Source organism: Onthophagus taurus, chromosome 1 (genome assembly GCF_036711975.1).
Source record: "Onthophagus taurus isolate NC chromosome 1, IU_Otau_3.0, whole genome shotgun sequence".
Classification (NCBI taxonomy): domain Eukaryota; kingdom Metazoa; phylum Arthropoda; class Insecta; order Coleoptera; family Scarabaeidae; genus Onthophagus; species Onthophagus taurus.
Window position 1 is genome coordinate 38,528,314 of NC_091966.1, and position 20,331 is coordinate 38,548,644.

Here is a 20,331-nt window from a genome sequence, read left to right on the forward strand (position 1 = left end):
TTGAATTGTTGACATTTTACGATATCCGTGGAAGAGGGCCGCCACGGCCGCCGACGGCGCGAACGTGAATCGAATTGCTGCAGAGGTTATTTTTCCGAAAATAAAATCTATTGCTGCTATGAACAACGTTACCGAAACTTTTATTGCATAAAACGAATCGGTCGCTCGGGCATTGTATGCGAACGTACAATGGCCGCGACAACGTTGTTCCCGTCCATTCGATACAGACGCACCGCAGCTTTATATTAAATTCCAGCGAGCGACGTGCACTTTTACCTCCCTGATCTGTATCGGTAAATTAAACGCTGCTCGCGTGCGCCGCCCTCGTTCGGGGGGTTCGACCCGTTCCCTTGCTCACTTTCAGTGTACCATACTAAAAATGAACAATGAAATTTCATTTCAGAAGTGTACTATAAACATAATGAAGTGACAGCAAAAATTGTCAGCACAAACATGGTTTATTACAACAAATATTACTTGTATCAAAATTAGGTTCTCTATTTGAACGCTTTGTAGCAAATGGCTGGGTTCCCGAAACCTCCAATCCTAACTATGCAAACATAGGAAAATTGCTTTCAAGTTTGGCGCTGTACCTGTGCCAGCTCGCTCTCACGATTACATAGTTTCAGTTTAGCTCGGTTCGAGCAACCGTGCAGTAATCGAGTTGGGCACTTATTTGGAGAAAATGGTGTATACCCCCATTTCAGTTGTTCACAGATGATCTATCCAATATTCAAATATAATTTTGTTAATCTAAATTAAACGTTAAATGAAATGTTAAAAAAAAAATTAAAATGAACACAAGAATATTCCTTCAAAGATACAAGAGAAATTTAGGTGGCGCGGAAATGGAACTCTGTGAGAAGTGGCGCATGAAATAAATTGGTTATAACTACATTCCGTGGACGATGGCCCTTGCGAGCATGCTAAAACAAACGCAAGAGAAGAGACAAAGGAATGTTGATTTAACCGCTCGGCAATTCGTTCCCATTCTCTACAGACCATTAGTCGACGTTTGCTTGGGTACAAAAGAATAAAAGCTTCTGGCATCCACTTTTAACTTATTAAAATACACAATAATATCCCAGTCCCAGTAATAAAGTTCATATAAAAATCAATCATAATCAGATTTCAATTATGTTATAACAAATGTCGTGTATTATAAAAAATGCAAGATGAATTTACCTCAAAGGTTTTAGAGACTAAATTTACAAAGCGGAAACACAATTCTCGAATAAAAAAGGGCCGTCGATAGAATCAAGCCGGCGGCTTCTGTCTGAATCTTTTGACTCCCGAAAGTTTATAGAGAGGAAAAAGCAAGGAAAAAGGACTTTAAGAGGACTGACAAAAAAGGAGAAGAAGTTCTGCGTAGTTAGTTATGAAGGTATTTATCGATAAGGGGTTTATCGTAATAATGAACGGAGACTTTAAAAGTTTCTCCAACTTCGTCATCCTAAAATGTTCTTATGCTCTGTTAAATATTTCCTTGAAGGTAATCATTAGCAGTAAGTTGACGTGAATATTTGTCGAAGATTAGAGATATATGTCAGTTCAATATTGCTAACCCCGTCATACGTGCGTAATTCAAAGTGGCAGAGTCGTGGGCAACCATGTATTCATAACGAAATAGGTCAATACGAGGGCGACTTGATGGTTTGAGCCTAGTGTACCACAGTGATAGTCCCCACTGGGGGCTAATAACTTTAATCCAAACGCCGTGACGCACACCGACATACCAGTTAAACATTTCATCGCGTTATTTAGAACCCCCTCTGTATGCCCGTAATTCAATTTAATAACGACTCCACCATTTCGAAAACGTGATGATATTTGTGTGGTAATAACGAAGGAAATGTTAACGTAACTATTTGTGCCCGAGTCCCGTACGCGGGTTCTCGGTTTATGGCAGACTTTCGCGAAAACGTCCCTCCCTAGGCGGGTATTGAGCCATTACGGCGTTGGCACGTCAAGTATAAATGACTGTTTTGCGCCCTGATTGACATAAGCCGCGACGTAATAAAAGATTTACGACCGGCGTGCTCTATTTTCGGAGAAAATGGGACGTTCTCTTTCAGTTAACTCAACGCTGACTCTATTCGATATGAGAATTTGACAGTTACGGTGTTACGGGTTGCGTGCTATTTGAGACTAAATAACGCGCCGGTTTTAGGAACAGGAGTCAATTTGCGTTCAATCTTCGAGAGAGTGAACGGTAAGAGGGGACGTCGCGTCGAGGGAAAAAATCATGCAAATCGCTCGAAAAATTAAATTCGCTTGCTATCCGAAGTCGGCACGTACCGAAAACGAGATTTACGTTTATTGACTACAGCCATTTTACATAATTGGAGCGCTAATGGAACTGGTAAATCGTTGCACGGACGCTGTGCACTATTGTTTTATTGAAATTAACATCCGAAATCCGATACAAAACTGATCGTTTCTACAGAGTAAAAAACATAAAATCAATGGCGCGTCTCATTGTTGTGACCTACATTTTCAGCTATAATTTTTGATCGTTTTTCTTACAAGTTACATTATCTTATTTCACCAACTGCTTATAGAATGTATTTCTCAAGAATATTTACATCCCTACATACTTAGTATTTCGACTAGTCTTTTTCAGCATATACTTGAACTGCTGATGAGTTGTTAACTTGTCTTGCAAAACTTATCTGTGCAAATACAGACCTCAACTTAGATGTAACATATTTGTCTCTTCCCCTCTAATATTGTGTATAAATATTAAACATGTAGAACTCGAAGGCCACTTTCATATCAAAACAGGGATTATAAATCTCATCGTGAAGCATCTTACAATCATGAAATCCAAGTGAGGAATCAATAAAAATTTGTAAACATTTTATCACTGGACTTCAATCTAACATCACCTACACTAAAGTACCAGAATATGTGCCACAAAACTTCTTTAAAGTACCATCATGGCTTATTTATTTAGATCAGTATTTGATAAACTAACGTTCCGATCTTTATAGGCCAGATACTGCATAAAAAAACAGAACTTATCGTCGGTATACAAGAGAAAGTGACTAAGTCCACAGATAGTGGTTTTGAGTTATTAGTATTCTAATTTTTGCTTCTTATTATAAAATCAATTATTTTACGTGAGATTAGTTTATAATGATTTTTATAAATAATATAGTTTTTAGAATATGTATTTTAAATTAAAAAAGTCTATAATTAATTTAAGCAAATACTAAACCAGTAACTCTGTTCAACTGCATAGGTTTGTAATGGTTTCTATGAACAATGCAGATTCTAGAATATGTATTTAAACTTAAAAAAGACTATAATTAAGCAAGTAGTAGTAACTAGTTTCAACTTCATATGTCTTCATCACTATATTCATTGTGTGAGGGTTCTGGACACTTGTCTTTCATGGTATTCGATCGGAATTACCCCCTTACGGCAAAGTTGAATTAAATCATTTTTCTTGTTGATCGATATAAGCAAGGGTTCAGTATAACATTTCTTTACCTCAGTTTCTTTTGGAATATTATTACTGGGCCTACCTTTTGCTTTGCCTTTAATGTTAAACATTTTATACTCTTCATCATAGTTGTATCGGAACATTATAAACTTTTTTTTCTCTTTTTCGTACCTTAATTGTTTGATCTTTAACCATTCTATTTTTTCTCCCCCTTCATCCCGAATTGTATTTTGTAGTATAGATGTATTGAGTGCTTTCAAGTCAATAATGTCACGGTAAGTCATTTGCTCTACAATGTAGGCACCAGAAGTTTTATTTTTGCCTCTCTTGGATCTTGCTAGTGTCATAATTGTCTTCCAATCATTAAGACAAAATACAGGAATGTATTTTTTTGCACTTTCAATTGCACTATGCATCGAATCGGCCTCCATGTGCGAGTGACCTTTTTCTAAAAAGTTGTGTGTAATAATCTCTATAGGTAACTGGTTGACTACAAACAACAAAAGAGCCGCAATGTATTTATTTCGGTTTTGGCCGCCACATGTGTCGCTAAAGAGTGACACTTCTTTACAGTATCAGGTAAAGTTTTAAACCACTTCAATAAAGGTGTACCTATTTCACAACTTCCTCGTTGGCATCAACTTCGGACCAAAGGTAACAATATCCCTTATTTGGTGGAGCTGCTTCATAAATTGCTAAATTGTATGCACATAGCTTTCGACTGTAGTAAAGAGGTGAAACATCGGAGCATGGAATTTGCAGGACACTCTGTAAGTCAAAACTTACTGATACAAAAGTTTTGTCATGAATTGCTCTTTGTTTATCTAAATCTTTTGCTCTATTAGCATCATCCCTTCGCTTTATGTGAGAAAGAAATTCTTCTGATTTTTCAATAGATTTAGCTTCTTAAACATTGATCTTTCTTTGGTTTGAAGAAAGATAAGTTATACTGCGTACAAAACAGCCTCCTATATGTTATTGGAGAAACAAAATCCTTTTGATTGCTGATCTGTAAATCTTTGTACAATTCATACATTTTAAGAATGGATAAGGTAGAGTCAAGATACTTCCGTGTAGTTCCACGTCTACAATAGTGTGATTCCATCACAGAAAATGATTCTATATGTCTCTTCACCTCATTCAAAATGACAGGTTTAGTCTTGTTTCCTGGGAAACTTTTTCCTCGTCGATCTTGAATTGAATGATTTATTCCATTTGTGTCTATGTTCATTATAGCAGAATCAACCGGTCCATGACTTATCGACAAGGTTTTTAAGTAAAAATTTTTACAAACTCTTTTCTTTTCTCCGTTCTTAACAAATGTATAAATTTTAGAGACATTTTTTGCAGGTCTACTAGAGTCCCTCGTTCGTTTTCTTCGGCATTCAGAAGTTGCAACGATATTAATTATAAAGTCCTTTTGTCTGTCATAGGATAGACTGTGATACTGTTTACAGATATCTTGTCGACGATCTGCAGGAAATACTTCTGTACATTTGTAGCTGCAATTGTCACAATTTACATTTCTAGGGGACCTTGCAGGCATTTGTTTGCCTTTAGTATTAATATACGCTAAACACGATTTTTTTAATAACTTGTTTTTCTCACGTTTTGTTCCTTGAGGATTTTTTATTACCCATCTGCGTTTCTCTATAACTTGCGTAGGATTAACTAGTGGTTCATTTATTATTAAAGTCGTAGGGCTTGTATTACTAGAATTAGTAGCAAATTCTACCGGAACATCCCTAAGATCATTAATAATTTCTTGTGCGTTGTTATAATAATTTTTTGAACAACTCATTTTGCCACTAAAATAAGGTATTATTGCATTAGCTTATTATTTTTTAAAACTAAATATCCGAAAAACAAAATTATTGTAATACGTGTAGATAGTTACCAAAGATTAAGTCTAATAACATAGAACACAATTTTATTTTTATTTAAGTAATAATTGTTATGATAAACTGTTTAAACTTCAAACGTCGCTCTCTTTTCCCTGTCTGTCACATCATATTTCTGTATCTTTTCTCTCGTTTTTTTTTTTTCGTTAAGCATAATGCATGGCTGTCTTAATTTAAGTCAAATCCTAGAGATAAAAATATTGACAAGAAAACATGACTAAGTCCACTTAGTCATTTTCTCCTGTACAGGTTTTTACAAAATGGACTTGGTCATTATGGAATTTGAAATTATAAGCATTATTATGGCATTTTTGGACTTGTTCATTTTTTCCAGAAAAATAATATTGAATTTCCGGTACATGAGCATTGAAACCTAAAAATCTAAAATTTTGGACTTGGTCACATTCTCTTGTATACCGACGATATATCTTCTAAATGAGTTACATGTCTTAAAAAATACCATTTAACAACAGATTTTTATCATTATATTTGCAATCATTCCAGAGTAAATGAATGAAATTTCTCATATTCAATTATTTTCATATTAATTATGTAGAGGTGTCCCAAATTCGTTGTCTGCATAGGCTAGCCTTCGAAGCTACAAGAACTAAAAAAAAATAGCTTACATCTCATGATTTCGTTTTATAGAAACTGCTGATGCCGAATACTTAAAGTCTTTTGTTTTCACCTTATCGGCAAAACCTGAAAAATTTGCAAATATCTCACTTATTACCAAAAATGGAGTATTTTACCAGTATAACAAAACTGATTAAAATTTTACAATAAATTTCGAAAATTATGAAAAATTAATCTTGCCAAACATTCTTTTCCGATGTGATTGACAGCCGTAAACAAAACTGACCTATCCTAACATGCCTTCACGCTATAATTGAGGTTTCAAAAGAAAACCGACATTCCTTCACGCTATAATTTGGATTTCTTCACGCTATAATTGGGGTTCAAACAAAACTGACCTATCATAACATTACGTCACGCTTTAATTGGAGAATCAAAAGAAAACTACCTGTCTTAACATTCCTTCACGCTTTAATTGGAGTGTCTTCATGCTATAATTGGGGTACAAATGAAAATAGACATTCCTTCACGCTATAATTGGGATTTCAAAAGGAAACTGACCTATGCTAACATTACTTCACGCTTTAATTGGCATTTCTTCACGCTTTAATTGAGGTTGCAAAAGAAAACTACCTGACTTAACATTCCTTCATGCTTTAATGGGGTTTCAAAAGAAAACTGACCTATCCTAACATTCCTTCGCGCTTTAATTGGGATTTCTTCACGCTTTAATTGAGGTTTCAAAAGAAAACTACCTGTCTTAACATTCCTTCACGGTGTAATTAGAGTTTCTTCACGCTATAATTGGGATACAAAGAAAACCGACATTCCTTCACGCTGTAATTGGGGTTCAAAAGAAAACTGATCTATCCTAACATTACCCAATATTTTTTTCAGAGTTAATTTGCATTTGTAAACAAAACTAACCTAACTCAACTTATCTTTTCTGGAAGTCTTTGCTCATTTTTTAATCTTACTATGTTAAAACACATTCTTTGATATTTTGCTGGATCTGCGTAGAACAGGTAAAATATATACTCAATATAATATTCTACCTTTGGTAATACGTGAGATATTTCAAATTTTTCAGTTTTTGCCGATAGAATGAAAACAGAAGACGAGATCATGACAGAGGATGAAATAATTACTAGATCAAGACATGTAAGCTACTTTTTTCTATTTCTTTTAGTTTCGGAGATAACCTATGCAGACAGCGAATTTTGGCATCCTGTACTGATGGTAGAAACGATTGCCCAAACTAAATTGGAATGTGCATAAAGTGATCGAAGCTGCATTTAATTTTGTTCCTTTAAATTTAATCCTCAAATATATGGTTGTCGCGGTGATGAATTTACTAAATAGAATACAGAGAATTGTGTCAATGCCTGTCAAAGATGTGATGCGAACTATTCTGCCTAAGGCTATGAGCTTAGCAACACTAAACTTTCAAAAGAGGGCTTTGATTACTATATTACGAATACGTGAAGTTGGATTTTTCAAGAGAGAGATTGCCAAATAGAGTGATATATTCTATATGGTAGTAGCGAAAGCATACGTCTACTGCAGAAACTGATACGTTTCTTGATGTTCTTGGTGATTTCCTAGATATGCGTGAATGAGAGTCGTGCACAATTCGTGACAATTTAAAGTCACAAGTCCATTGATTTGGTAATCATGTGATACAATCCTTAGGCTGGTGATAAGTTGATTTTCCCTTTTAGAATAGACTTGGTATATCATTTTTGAAAGGCTAGATATTTTTGTAAATTGCTTGTCCTTGATAATCAAAATCCATAGGTGTGTACCACGATATTGGTCTTGCGTAGAATCAACTTTTCTACCTTGGTAATGGTAGAGGATCAAGATCTACAAGTTTATAAAGGATTATCATAGCACTAGGGAGTATGTTAAATAGTTTTTGACGAGACTACAATTCATATCTTACGACCATACACTCTCAGGGAAGATTCTGTCAACTTATGGTGATCCGTTAATATCAGGTAAGGTATTTCGATAGAACGAATATTATAGGACAAACACTGAGATAACACGGGCGACCAAAGGTGTTTCTAATTTGGTTGTAAAATGCCTTTGAATTAAACAACAAGTAAGAGTAGTGAACATTTGCATTATGAAGGGTTTGACTTAAGTTATGTGGATTAAAATTGTCTCTAGGTCAAGATTGTCGCTATCTCGTCGAGCTGTGCTGTTCTGAGTAGATCAGAGCAAGAATGAGTTTCAGTATTATGAAAAATTCTTCATTGACGTTTTGATCATACATATTACAAACGAAACTAACAGTATACCTGTTAGTTAGACGCAAATATCAGTGGTTCCAAAAGTACAAGTTTTTCGTACACTCTTATGACGCAGAGCATAATAAAAACGCCTACTGTGCACTTATATTGGAACAAATATCCAATATTTGCAACACTATTGTTCCGGCAGTGTATTCATTTATATTGACTTGTATAGATTTTGGCCAGAAGGAGGCGGATAAGTTGTACACGGACTTCTCCATATGTTATGTACTGAATCATGACTTGCTGTCATGTCATCTTGTCAATAATAGAATCGACACCTGGACTTCTCAGCTGTACTTGACTATGTTTAGGTAGACTGCACGGCATTCGAGAATGTTTTATATTCCTTCGGGTAGGACAGATGTGCTGTGAAGGTCGTTGATAAGGTAAATCAACTTGGTAACTTTAGGCTTGTTAATAGCTCCCTATGTCGTGTTTATGATAAAAGAATGAGACGATCAAATATATCTTGGTCGACAGAATCAAATTTAGGGTCTATAACATAAAAATAAAATAAACATAAAAATTAAAAATGAATTTAAAACAAATAAATGTACTAAATATAATTTATAAAAACAAAATATAACTTATAATAACGAAAACTTGAAACACAAGTGTTTGGGCTTTAAATTTATAAGTGGATATAAAGTAGTCGAATAGAATACTTTAGAGATTGTTTGAGGAGAAAACATTAGGTCGGCTTTAAAAGATCCGAAAAGTAGCAAACCGCAAAGGAAAATTTATCCATAAACAAGTATTTAGTCCTCGTATTTGCATTGTAAACAAGGGAAATTAATGACGAAAAGTTTGGAACGGGACAGCCATTAGCGGTCCGGGTCCTGAATGGGGCCCTGTTTACACCGCCATCTCGCTGACAGTTTAATCGATTATGCCGATCTCGGTTCTTTTGCCTTTTGTAATTTTCCTGCATCAGATATGCTGGAATTGAGATCGATGGATTTTTCTTGCGCGACTGATAATTTCAATAAATGCAAAATATAAGTGATTTTTTAAAATCAATTTCTAAGCAAATTTATTGTAATAAAAATTTATACATTAATATATTTGAATTTATTTAAATCCTTTTATTTTTAAAACCCATCCCCAAGGGGCGTCTTCAATTCCTTCTTTTACCATGAAGATTTTAACGTAATCATTTAGGTACATCCACTGAAATTTTAAAAAAATAATAAATTTATAAGTATAACAACATTATTTTTTACCTTTAAAGTATTTGATCTTAATTGTACTGTGGTGTTTTTGTAATAAAAAAGTTTTACAACACTTCCTAGTTCCAAGATGTCATTATTAGGCCATTCTAATACGATTGCATATATGATATCTTTTTTTGAACTAGATGTGTACCAAACGTTTGGTGTTTTATCATCTTTTTGAACATCCCAAGGTACAGTTTCGTAAATCCCTTCTCCGTTGATTTTTAACCATTCCCCTAATTGGCGAAGACGCTCTTGAAAAACGGGAATAATTGTCCCTTCTTTTGTTGGTCCGACATTAATCAAAATATTTCCTCCGCAACTCACAGTTTCAACCAAAGTTTTTATTAGCTCGTTTGGTGTTAAATAATCGGAAATTTTGGCATTTTTCCTGTACCCCCATGAAATTTTGTCAACAGTCATGCAATTCTCCCATTTATGAGATTGCAAAACGCCTATTTAAAATGTAATAATAAATTAATTAAGTTATTAATAAAAAAATACCTGGATTATATCTATCTGTGCATGTGTAATAACCACCATGATGACAAGGAATACCAGAACCCCATCTATCATTAGCCACAACGCTTTCTTTAACTGGACTCTCATTATACAACCAAGCTAAAAAATCTTTTGACCTAAAATACTCATCCTTGGCCTCCCAATCTCCATCAGACCAAATTACTTCTGGTTTGTAAGTTTCGATCAGTTCTTTTAACTCCGGTAACATCTTGTGATCGACGTAATCTTGCGTTGTAAAATTTTTCTTTTTATCGGCAAGATAGCGTGGGTTAAACCATTCGTAAAGAGAATAATATGTACCAAAACGAAGCCCTACATTTCTTATGGCTGTTGCTAATTCGCCCAATAAATCTCGATGAGGGCCAATATCCATGGCGTTCCAACCGAATGAATAGGATGATGGCCACATTGTAAAACCTTCGTGGTGTTTACTAGTTAAAACAACATATTTTGCACCTGATTGTGCAAAAAGTTCTGCCCACGTATCTGGTGAGAAAAATTCAGCTTTAAAATCTTTCGCGAATTCTTGATAAGAAAATCCTGGGGGGAAATTCTTTTCGATATAATTAACATAATCTGGGGAATTGGCTAAAATTAAGAATTAATTCAGACTTTGAATTAATAAAAGTGTTATAGTTACATTTCCAATCTGCCCAAAACCATTCTGACCCAAATCCAGGAACACTGTATACTCCCCAATGGAGAAAAATTCCAACTTTTGCTTTATCGTACCAATCCGGTAATGGTCTCTTATCAAGACTATCCCATGCTGGGTACCAATCACTCACATCTCTATTAATGGTGAATACTTTTCCAAGAATTTCTTTATTACTAAGTAAGAATAAAAAGAATAGTAACAACGGCTTCATATTCGATAATAAACTGAACTAAAAAGAACAGTTACCAAGAGTTATCAACCGATTAATAAATATTTTGCTTTATAATCGCGCGATAACAACGAAATGTTTTGATTCAACCACAACTATTATCTCTTCGAGTGTTTATTTACAAATTTAATGTAACTCGTGTCGTTTATTTTAAATTATAATCCCCGCCAGACAATTTTTATTCCACAGAATATAATCATAATCAAAATATAACGCGCCATCGCAAAGATTACCCCAGGTGCTCACCTTCGTTGGCAAACTAAAATTTTCCTTAGCAAACCATTTATCCTAATACAGGGTGGAAAAATGTGTGTTTACTTTGTGCATGGTGTCAGACAATTTTACCAGCCATTGTCTTCTCCCGGCGGAAAGTCCGCAAAGCGAAAAGTTGAAGTAATTTATTAGCTGCACACTCTCGAGTACTTACGGTAACTATTTTCGCATCGCATGTTGTTCGTTACAGCTGTGCCAAAACGATGGCTAAACCTGAAATATTACCAAATTTTTGTATGGAATTACGAGATTTATCATAATAATTCAAACATCAATTTGGAAAATTAATATTTGATGACATATTACTTCTCCGATTAAACGTTTCATTATAATAATTAAATCGCAATCGGGAATAGAGTCCATTTATTATGCTATCTGTGGCGTCGAAACAAAATGATCGTGATAAATAGTTAATTACGATACGTCGACGGGAAAGCGAAATAATTTGAGTGCATTAGTTCCAGATGCGGTAGTGCTGTTATTTGCGGAGGTACCTCGGTGAATGTGAGTATAACGTTATTATTTGAGGATGCGCGCAGAATTAATGGTTCCTACATTATTCCGCGCACATTCGCGATTATCGAGAGATTCGGGTCCAACCCGGTAAACTGAAGGCGGTCCATATATCCTGGCTTTTAGTGAGCAAAATCAGTTGAACAATGGGAAATCGATATTTAAGGGATACGGCACATTATATGCGGTATCTTTCATTTTCTTAGATATAATTATTTGTATTGGAAAACGATTTTCACGCGAATAAGTAAGTGAAAACTCAAGCTAAGTGAAAAAGTGCAGGTGTAAATTTTGGGATCAGATCTCTCGAGGGAAATCAGAAAAAAGAGTTCAATAACTCGAGAAACGGGGTAGGTGGTTAAATTTGTGGCCTGGCTGTGCCAACAGCTTTGGTTACACTGGGACCATCGTCTAGGGATCGATAAACGAGATTTAGCAACTAAAGCGACCGCGTTAAAGATTCTAATGCAAGGAATTTTATTATATCTACTTCATTTCCGAGTTTTCTACTTTTGTTTTAAGCAATGAAACAAAAGCGATTAAGTCATTTTATGGCAGGTACGTTTCGTGAAGAAACTAAGGCGGACTGTTTTACAGTAGGGGAGACTTTACGGTTTATCCGCAGCATCAACGGACTAGCAACTACCCACTGAAACTTCCACGAGCGGTCTTTCTCGAGGAACACAATACCGTTTTAACATCCGGCGTTTTAAAGATAAGGCTGCCGCCACTTGGGCATCTCGACTTTTATTCCTCGACGGCCGAACGTAAACGCCTCCGGTCTCGGAGCCACTCAGAGTCTGCCCATAACAATGTTTAACCGGGGACGCAACTTAAATAAAACGAATACTTAACTGTTACTGCCGCAGGGTAGTCGTTTGTAAGCCGAGAAACAATGTAGTCCGTATTCCCTCGGTTATGTTGCAAAGTCAATACAGCACTCACCTTCCGTCAAACTCAAACAGAAATGAATCGGCCCTTGTCTCACGAGATTCCCCAACGACATTCCCCCCTCTTCCGGAAATTTAATTGAATAACACCGCGTTGGGGATCTCCTACAATTGATGTGGGGATCAGCTACATGACCAAACACATCAAACTTTCGACAAAGATTTGGGGTCTCTTTAACCCTTTGTGTCCCGACGGTACTTTAAAGTACCGGTTTATTTTAAACACTCATTTTAAACTGTAGTTATCTATTCGGCGCATTTAGAGCTGTCGGTACTTTCTACTATACAAGTGTATACAAGAAATAATCTGTATAAAAAACGTCGCAATCCGCACTGTAGGATTTTTAGGTACACTTTAAACTTATTCATCCAGATGTGAGGTTAGAAGTTGAAAAAAGAGAAGAAGTGAAAGAAAAGAGTGAAAAAGAATAGAAGTGAAAAATGGTGCTGTTGAATTTTGTTGTTCAAGAAGGTATTTCTTTGATAAATGGTTATTAGGTGTGATTATTACAGATCATTTTAATAACTAAACATTGAGCTTAAATTTAAAATAAGTCTCATTCCTTAATTTCAATAAACATGGTTTCTAAGAATTTTTAAATTAGCATCTTTTTTGACTCTTTTAAATGTAAGTGTTGTTTCAACATTTTTTTCTTAATATTTTTCAAATCCAACCCAACAATTACTATACATCATTTTAAAGAGAAAGCTTTGAGCTTTAATTTAAAATAAGTTTCATTTCTTAATTTCAATAAATACGGCTTACAGGAATTTTTAAATTAGCATCTTTTTAACATTTTTAGGTTATTCGAAAATGTAAGTTTTATTTCAACTTTTTTTTTCTCTATATTTTTCCAATCCAACCCAACAATTATTATACATCATTTTAAAGAGAAAGCTTTGAGCTTTAATTTAAAATAAGTTTCATTCCTTAATTTCAATAAATACGGCTTACAGGAATTTTTAAATTAGCATCTTTTTACATTTTTAGGTTATTCGAAAATGTAAGTTTTGTTTCAAAAATTTTTTTCTCTATATTTTTCCAATCCAACCCAACAATTATTATACATCATTTTAAAGAGAAAGCTTTGAGCGTTAATTTAAAATAAGTTTCATTCCTTAATTTCAATAAATACGGCTTCCAGGAATTTTTAAATTAGCATCTTTTTTGGCACTCTTAGGTTATACGAAAATGTAAGTTTTGTTTCAACATGTTTTTTGTCAATATTTTTCCAATCCAACCCAACAATTATTATACATCATTTTAAAGAGAAAGCTTTGAGCTTTAATTTAAAATAAGTTTCATTCCTTAATTTTAATAAATACGGCTCACAGCAAATTTTTAAATTAGCATATTTTTAACATTTTTAGGTTATTCGAAAATGTAAGTTTTATTTCAACTTTTTTTTTCTCTATATTTTTCCAATCCAACCCAACAATTATTATACATCATTTTAAAGAGAAAGCTTTGAGCTTTAATTTAAAATAAGTTTCATTCCTTAATTTCAATAAATACGGCTTACAGGAATTTTTAAATTAGCATCTTTTTAACATTTTTAGGTTATTCGAAAATGTAAGTTTTGTTTCAAAATTTTTTTTCTCTATATTTTTCCAATCTAACCCAACAATTATTATACATCATTTTAAAGAGAAAGCTTTGTGCTTTAATTTAAAATAAGTTTCATTCCTTAATTTCAATAAATACGGCTTACAGGAATTTTTAAATTAGCATCTTTTTAACATTTTTAGGTTATTCGAAAATGTAAGTTTTGTTTCAAAATTTTTTTTCTCTATATTTTTCCAATCCAACCCAACAATTATTATACATCATTTTAAAGAGAAAGCTTTGAGCTTTAATTTAAAATAAGTTTCATTCCTTAATTTTAATAAATACGGCTTACAGCAAATTTTTAAATTAGCATATTTTTAACATTTTTAGGTTATTCGAAAATGTAAGTTTTATTTCAACTTTTTTTTTCTCTATATTTTTCCAATCCAACCCAACAATTATTGTACATCATTTTAAAGAGAAAGCTTTGAGCTTTAATTTAAAATAAGTTTCATTCCTTAATTTCAATAAATACGGCTTACAGGAATTTTTAAATTAGCATCTTTTTAACATTTTTAGGTTATTCGAAAATGTAAGTTTTGTTTCAAAATTTTTTTTCTCTATATTTTTCCAATCCAACCCAACAATTATTATACATCATTTTAAAGAGAAAGCTTTGAGCGTTAATTTAAAATAAGTTTCATTCCTTAATTTCAATAAATACGGCTTCCAGGAATTTTTAAATTAGCATCTTTTTTGGCACTCTTAGGTTATACGAAAATGTAAGTTTTGTTTCAACATGTTTTTTGTCAATATTTTTCCAATCCAACCCAACAATTATTATACATCATTTTAAAAAGAAAGCTTTGAGCTTTAATTTAGAATAAGTCTCATTCTTTAATTTCAATAAATACGGCTTCCAGGAATTTTTAAATTAGCATCTTTTTTGACACTTTTAGGTTATACGAAAATGTTAGTTTTAACTCAATACTCTTTTTCTCAATATTTTTTTAATTCAACCCATCGATTGTTATACATCGGTTTAAACAGAAAGCTTCAAGCTTCAATTTAAAATAAGTTTTATTTCTCAATTTCAATAAACACGGTTTCCAGGAATTTTTGAATTAGCATCTTTTTTGACACTTAGACTATGCGAAAATAGGGGGATTGCATATTTTGCTAAAATTTTATTCCAAAGGCCTTTACTGAGTGTATTTTGATAGCGTTTTAATTCTGTCTGATTCTGTCACAAACTTTCAAAATGTTTGACTTCTTGGGACACAAAGGGTTAAAATTATTAAAAATATAACGTTTATTTTAAAACTTTCTTTAACTTGAATGAATGATCAGGTATATGCTAAAGGTTTGAGTTGAAAAGTTTTAAGTAAACAGACATCGCTCTTTTTTACACATCATTACAGTTTTGAACTTTCCCAATTCTCCGCCAAGAAATTTATACAGTCTTGCGAAGAGGTCGTTGTCACTTTATAGACTTCTGGTAAATGTAGCGGAAAGCGTCGTTTCAACGTTGGCATTAGTTTGGATTTTCTGATTGATTCCGTTGTCGCTTCAACACTATTACTAAAAGTCTTATATTAAAGCGCGGAATAAATAAAATAAAACGTCAGTCAAAGATCGATCCGCTTTCAATCCGGACTCGATTTGAACGAGTGAAGGGCAAAGTGTTAAACATTTATCTATATAGATGTAACGTCCGGAAACCGGACAAAAACCAGTATCCAGGATTTCTTTCGTTTCGCCCCGTTTCTCCAGAATCGTTCAATTGTTCGTGGGTTCGTCCGGAACCTACGAAATAAGAAGGGGTCCACCGCTGCTTGAAGAATCGCTTCGGCGATCCGTTCCTTATCAATGGGTCCGCATTAAGGACGACTTCACGACTGACGGATAAGTCCGAGACCGAACTAAGGCGAGATCCGATCGCGAAGGGTGTCGCGTTCTTTCCATTTGTTTCGATTTTACGGAGGAGAGAGTTTCAGGCCGATTTATCATTTCAAAATTGGATTGTGGTTGCTACTACACTACTAACAATTAAATGAAGTGGCACTCAACTTTTTCACATTTTATAACTCCACTGACAAAATTAACAAAACTTTTATTATTTACTCACAGAAAATTAATTAAATTCATTAAACTCTTAAAGATTTGAATTATACTGTTAATAAGTAACAATGCGAAATAGTTTGGAAAGAAAACGTTTATAGATTATACATTGAATTTTACTTAAGATGCAATATACAAAAATATATTTCCATAGAAACCAGAGCGTACCTACTTACTTTGTCCCACATAAAATGTAACATGTCAAGACGGTAGAGTTAATATTTCTAAATCAATATAGGAGTTTCTACAATCGTCTATAATTTAAATTTCTTAATAGCCGTATAGCCCTTCTCTACATTCTAAATATGCGTTCAAAACCAGCAGCAGAGCCCCAGACTAACAATGCATAAGTCATTGAAGACTAAAAGGGATGAAATTCTCCATATTTCTCAGAACTAAATAATAAAAATTTAAAAAGTAAACACTTTTTGTGAGAAATAACAAAATACTTAATTTATTTCAATAAATAGATATGTTTCGAAACAAATGTTTCATCTTCAGTACTTAAAAAGAATTACAAAATCAAATTATATCCTTAAATTTCTTGGAAATTAACTTATTAAGTTAACTTATCTAAGTTATAGTAATATAGTAGTAATAAGATTTAGTAACTTGCATAGTGGAAGTATAATTAAGTTTTTGATTTGCTTTATTAAGTTAACATTAAAACCGTATGTATCCCTAGTTGACTTTGATTTAAGGGAATCAATGATATCACGCAACTCAACGACGGATATTTCCATGAACGAGAAATTGCATCCCTCGACGTTTATTTTATTTAAATAATTATCGAATCTTTCAGTAGTTACTTAATTTTTTTCAATTGATTCTAAGATTTTATACGGAATATCAACAAAAAAGTTATTTATCTCATCCTGTGGAAAATTTGCATTTACTCTAGTACTTTTTTCGACTCCTCTTATTAACTGGTATTCTGGTATTCTGGTAAAGCAATGTGTAGGTGGATTACCTCCAAATTGCTTTACCAGAGTAACCAACTAACGTCGAGTAACAACTAAAACTAGAACTAATACTAGTATAAGAACTAACACTAGACCTAGAACTAGAAACATTTGAGTTTAGCCGTCTTAAGAGACGTACGGCTGAACCCAAATGTTTCTTGTTGTAGGTCTTGTGTTGGTTCTAGTTTTAGTTCAATGAAAAATATTCAACAATCTAACGTTGATTAACAATTAAAACTAGAACTAACACTAGACCTAGAACTAGAAGGTTTCGGGAAAGTTTCGGGTGTACGGCTGAACATTTGGGTTCAACCCTAGAACCCAAATATTTCTAGTTTTAGGTCGTGACATAATTTCAAAATTAAAAAATTCGACGTCCAGGGATGTGCATCAATTAAACAGTAGGTTAATAAAAACAGTCTCAAATATAATTGTTTATCCATTATGTAAACTAATAAACCAGTGCTTATTGAACTCGATTTTTCCGGACTGCCTGAAAGTGGCAAAGGTTATTCATATTCACAAAAAAGGACCAATATCCATTCTGCCAATTTTCGGGAAAATCTTTGAAACTGAATCTTTTGCAACTCACCTCAATTCTAATAGCCTATTGTTTTCCGGACAGTTTGGCTTTAGAAGAAATAGGTCGACATCGGACGCCATCCGCACTTTGGTACAATTTGTTCAGAATGGCTTCGAAGCCAATAATTATTCGGGAGCTGCTTTTTATGATTTAACAAAGGCGTTCGACTGCGTCTCTCATGACTTACTAATTCGTAAATTTAGTGCCTTCAATATGGACATCAGCGGCATAAATCTTCTCGAATCTTATTTGACGAACAGATCGCAGTATGTTTCCCTTGACGGTCTAGAGTCCGGTCGTCTTCCACTTAGGTTTGGTGTATCTCAGGGCTCAGTATTGGGGCCACTCCTGTTTTTGATATTTATCAACGACCTACCCAGTAACATTCCCCATGATTCCGACCTCATCCTTTTTGCTGATGATACAACCGTAATGGTCTCCTCAACAGATGCCGATGCTTTGCATCACCGCATATCTGAGTCACAAGCCTGCATCTCAAATTGGATTCAGGCCAACAGACTAAGCATGAATAGAGAAAAAACACAAACTTTAAACTTTTCAAATAAACGTCTCAGGTCGTGTTCGGAGCCGGTCAAGTTCCTGGGGGTCTATCTTGACTCTGGTTTGACGTGGAAGGCCCACATTGACCAATTGACGAAAAAACTGAATACCATTGTATTCGTCATTCGGAGACTGAGAGACCTTGTCCCGTTCAATGTTGTGATGAACACATACTACGGCTATTTCTTCAGCCACGTATCGTACGCGTTAATTTGTTGGGGTCACTCCGCCCATGCGGATCGTGTTTTTGGTGAACCCAAATTTGCTGAACCCAAATATTTCTAGTTGTAGGTCTTGTGTTGGTTCTAGTTTTACACTAGCACTAACACAATACTAAGAACTAGAATCATTCGGGTTTAGCCGTCTTGAGAGACGTGTGGCGAAATCCGAATGTTTCTAGTTCTTGGTCTAGTGTTAGTTCTAGTTTTGCACTAGCACTATCACTAGAACTAACACAAGACCTAGAACTAGAATCATTCGGGTTTAGCCGTCTTGGAAGACGTGCGGCTAAATCCGAATATTTCTAGTTCCAGATCTAGTGTTAGTTCCACTTTTAATTGTTATTCAACGTTAGATTGTGGTATATTATATTATTCAACGAAATGTAGAACTAACACTAAACCTTTAACATTAGACCTTTTTCCAAGCATACTATTAAGCTAGTTACATTTTATGTGGGACAGTACAAATGCATAGTAGTTTCGTAACTACACAGGAAAAAATCGTGTCGTGTAAAAATTTTAGAGTAGTTGGTAAAAAGAATTAGAGTAAAAATTGTAATATCACATGGTAAAAATAACTCTAATGAACACTATATTTAATATTAATATAGAGTTCATATATTATTCACTTAATAGAGTAGTTTTTACAGTTCTCTAAAGGAGAGTTCTTTTTTACTTATGTTAGTGAAGTTATGTAATATATAAAACATAAAATTTTACACTAGACGTGTACTTTTCCTTCGGGTACTTCGTAGGCACCGCACTATTTTGCTCGGGATTACTCGTTGGTATCACGTGATCAACATGTGGTGTGATACAGCTAAAATTTAACGGTCATCTACTAAACGAGTCAGAACTCGATAGCGTCTTGAGACCTGATTTACGCGATATAGAAAGAAAGAACGATTTTTATTTTAGTTATGTTTGCCAAAATAAAACATTCATGATGTGAAATTAGTGGAACTTCCGGAAGATTTTACATACAAGTTCCTTGTGAAGATTGGTAAAAATGTGCAACTTGGTGCAACTATACAAATAGGAAACTTATAGAAGACTCATTAGATGCAGTTTTGATGGTGACTCGGTGGAAACTTTAAAATGAATTAAGTATTATATATGTTATATGTATATAAACAGAATTTAATTTTTTTAAATTTAAGTTATAACAATATATTACAAGTAAAAATAAAAACAAATATTTTATAATTTTGATTTTTATTACAAACGTAAAACTTCCCTAAAAATACTTCACTTCCTATAAAAAATTAACACTAATAAGTGTAAGATACACACTATTTAGTGATATTTCGTCAATTAATAGAGTAAAATTAGAGCGAATTTTTAATAATTTACACTGATTAGATTAGAAATGTATCTAATTAGAGTGACGACAACATCTAGTTAGATTACATATAATACACTGTTATAGAGTAACGATTTTACACTATTTAGTAAACACCATCTTCTCATTATTTAGTGTAAATTTTTAATCTATTCACCTACACTATATAGTGCAAAAAAATAACTCTAAATAAATTGGACCGATCTGAACCATGTTTTAGAGTTGATTTTTACTCTATATTTTTTCCTGTGTATGATTACTGCATTAATATATTGCTAGTTATATGAAATTCCCGGTTATTATTGTTTATTATGATCAATTTTTATATATCATATATCATTCTTATCCATAGTTTTTACTTTTTAAGTTATAAAACATTTTGTTGTTAAATGTGTCAAATTTGAA

At 33.6% G+C, this 20,331-nt stretch overlaps 1 protein-coding gene across 2 annotated transcripts; it reads right to left on the minus strand.

Annotated features, from left to right (window-relative positions):
- Positions 1-9,244: 9,244 nt before the first annotated feature.
- Positions 9,245-12,593, minus strand: LOC111429315 (alpha-L-fucosidase-like). 2 transcript variants are annotated; one of them, XM_023065194.2, is made up of 7 exons: positions 12,493-12,593; positions 11,279-11,337; positions 11,098-11,206; positions 10,605-10,851; positions 9,947-10,552; positions 9,452-9,897; positions 9,245-9,398 (listed from the first exon to the last, which is right to left on the minus strand). In XM_023065194.2, exons 4-7 carry the CDS (start codon positions 10,831-10,833, stop codon positions 9,300-9,302), a joined length of 1,380 nt encoding a protein of 459 aa, XP_022920962.2. In that variant the 5' UTR covers positions 10,834-10,851; positions 11,098-11,206; positions 11,279-11,337; positions 12,493-12,593; the 3' UTR covers positions 9,245-9,299. The 2 variants fall into 2 exon arrangements, with proteins under 2 accessions (XP_022920962.2, XP_022920961.2); XM_023065193.2 differs by having other exon boundaries at positions 11,098-11,337.
- Positions 12,594-20,331: the final 7,738 nt, after the last annotated feature.

Coding starts and splice junctions, on each gene's coding strand:
- LOC111429315 (XM_023065194.2), bottom strand. CDS start 10,833: ATGAAGCCGTTGTTACTATTCTTTTTATTCTTACTTAGTAATAAAGAA. Junction 9,898..9,946: donor CACAGATAGATATAATCCAG/GTATTTTTTTAT, acceptor CATTTTAAATAG/GCGTTTTGCAATCTCATAAA. Junction 9,399..9,451: donor TAAGATCAAATACTTTAAAG/GTAAAAAATAAT, acceptor TTAAAATTTCAG/TGGATGTACCTAAATGATTA.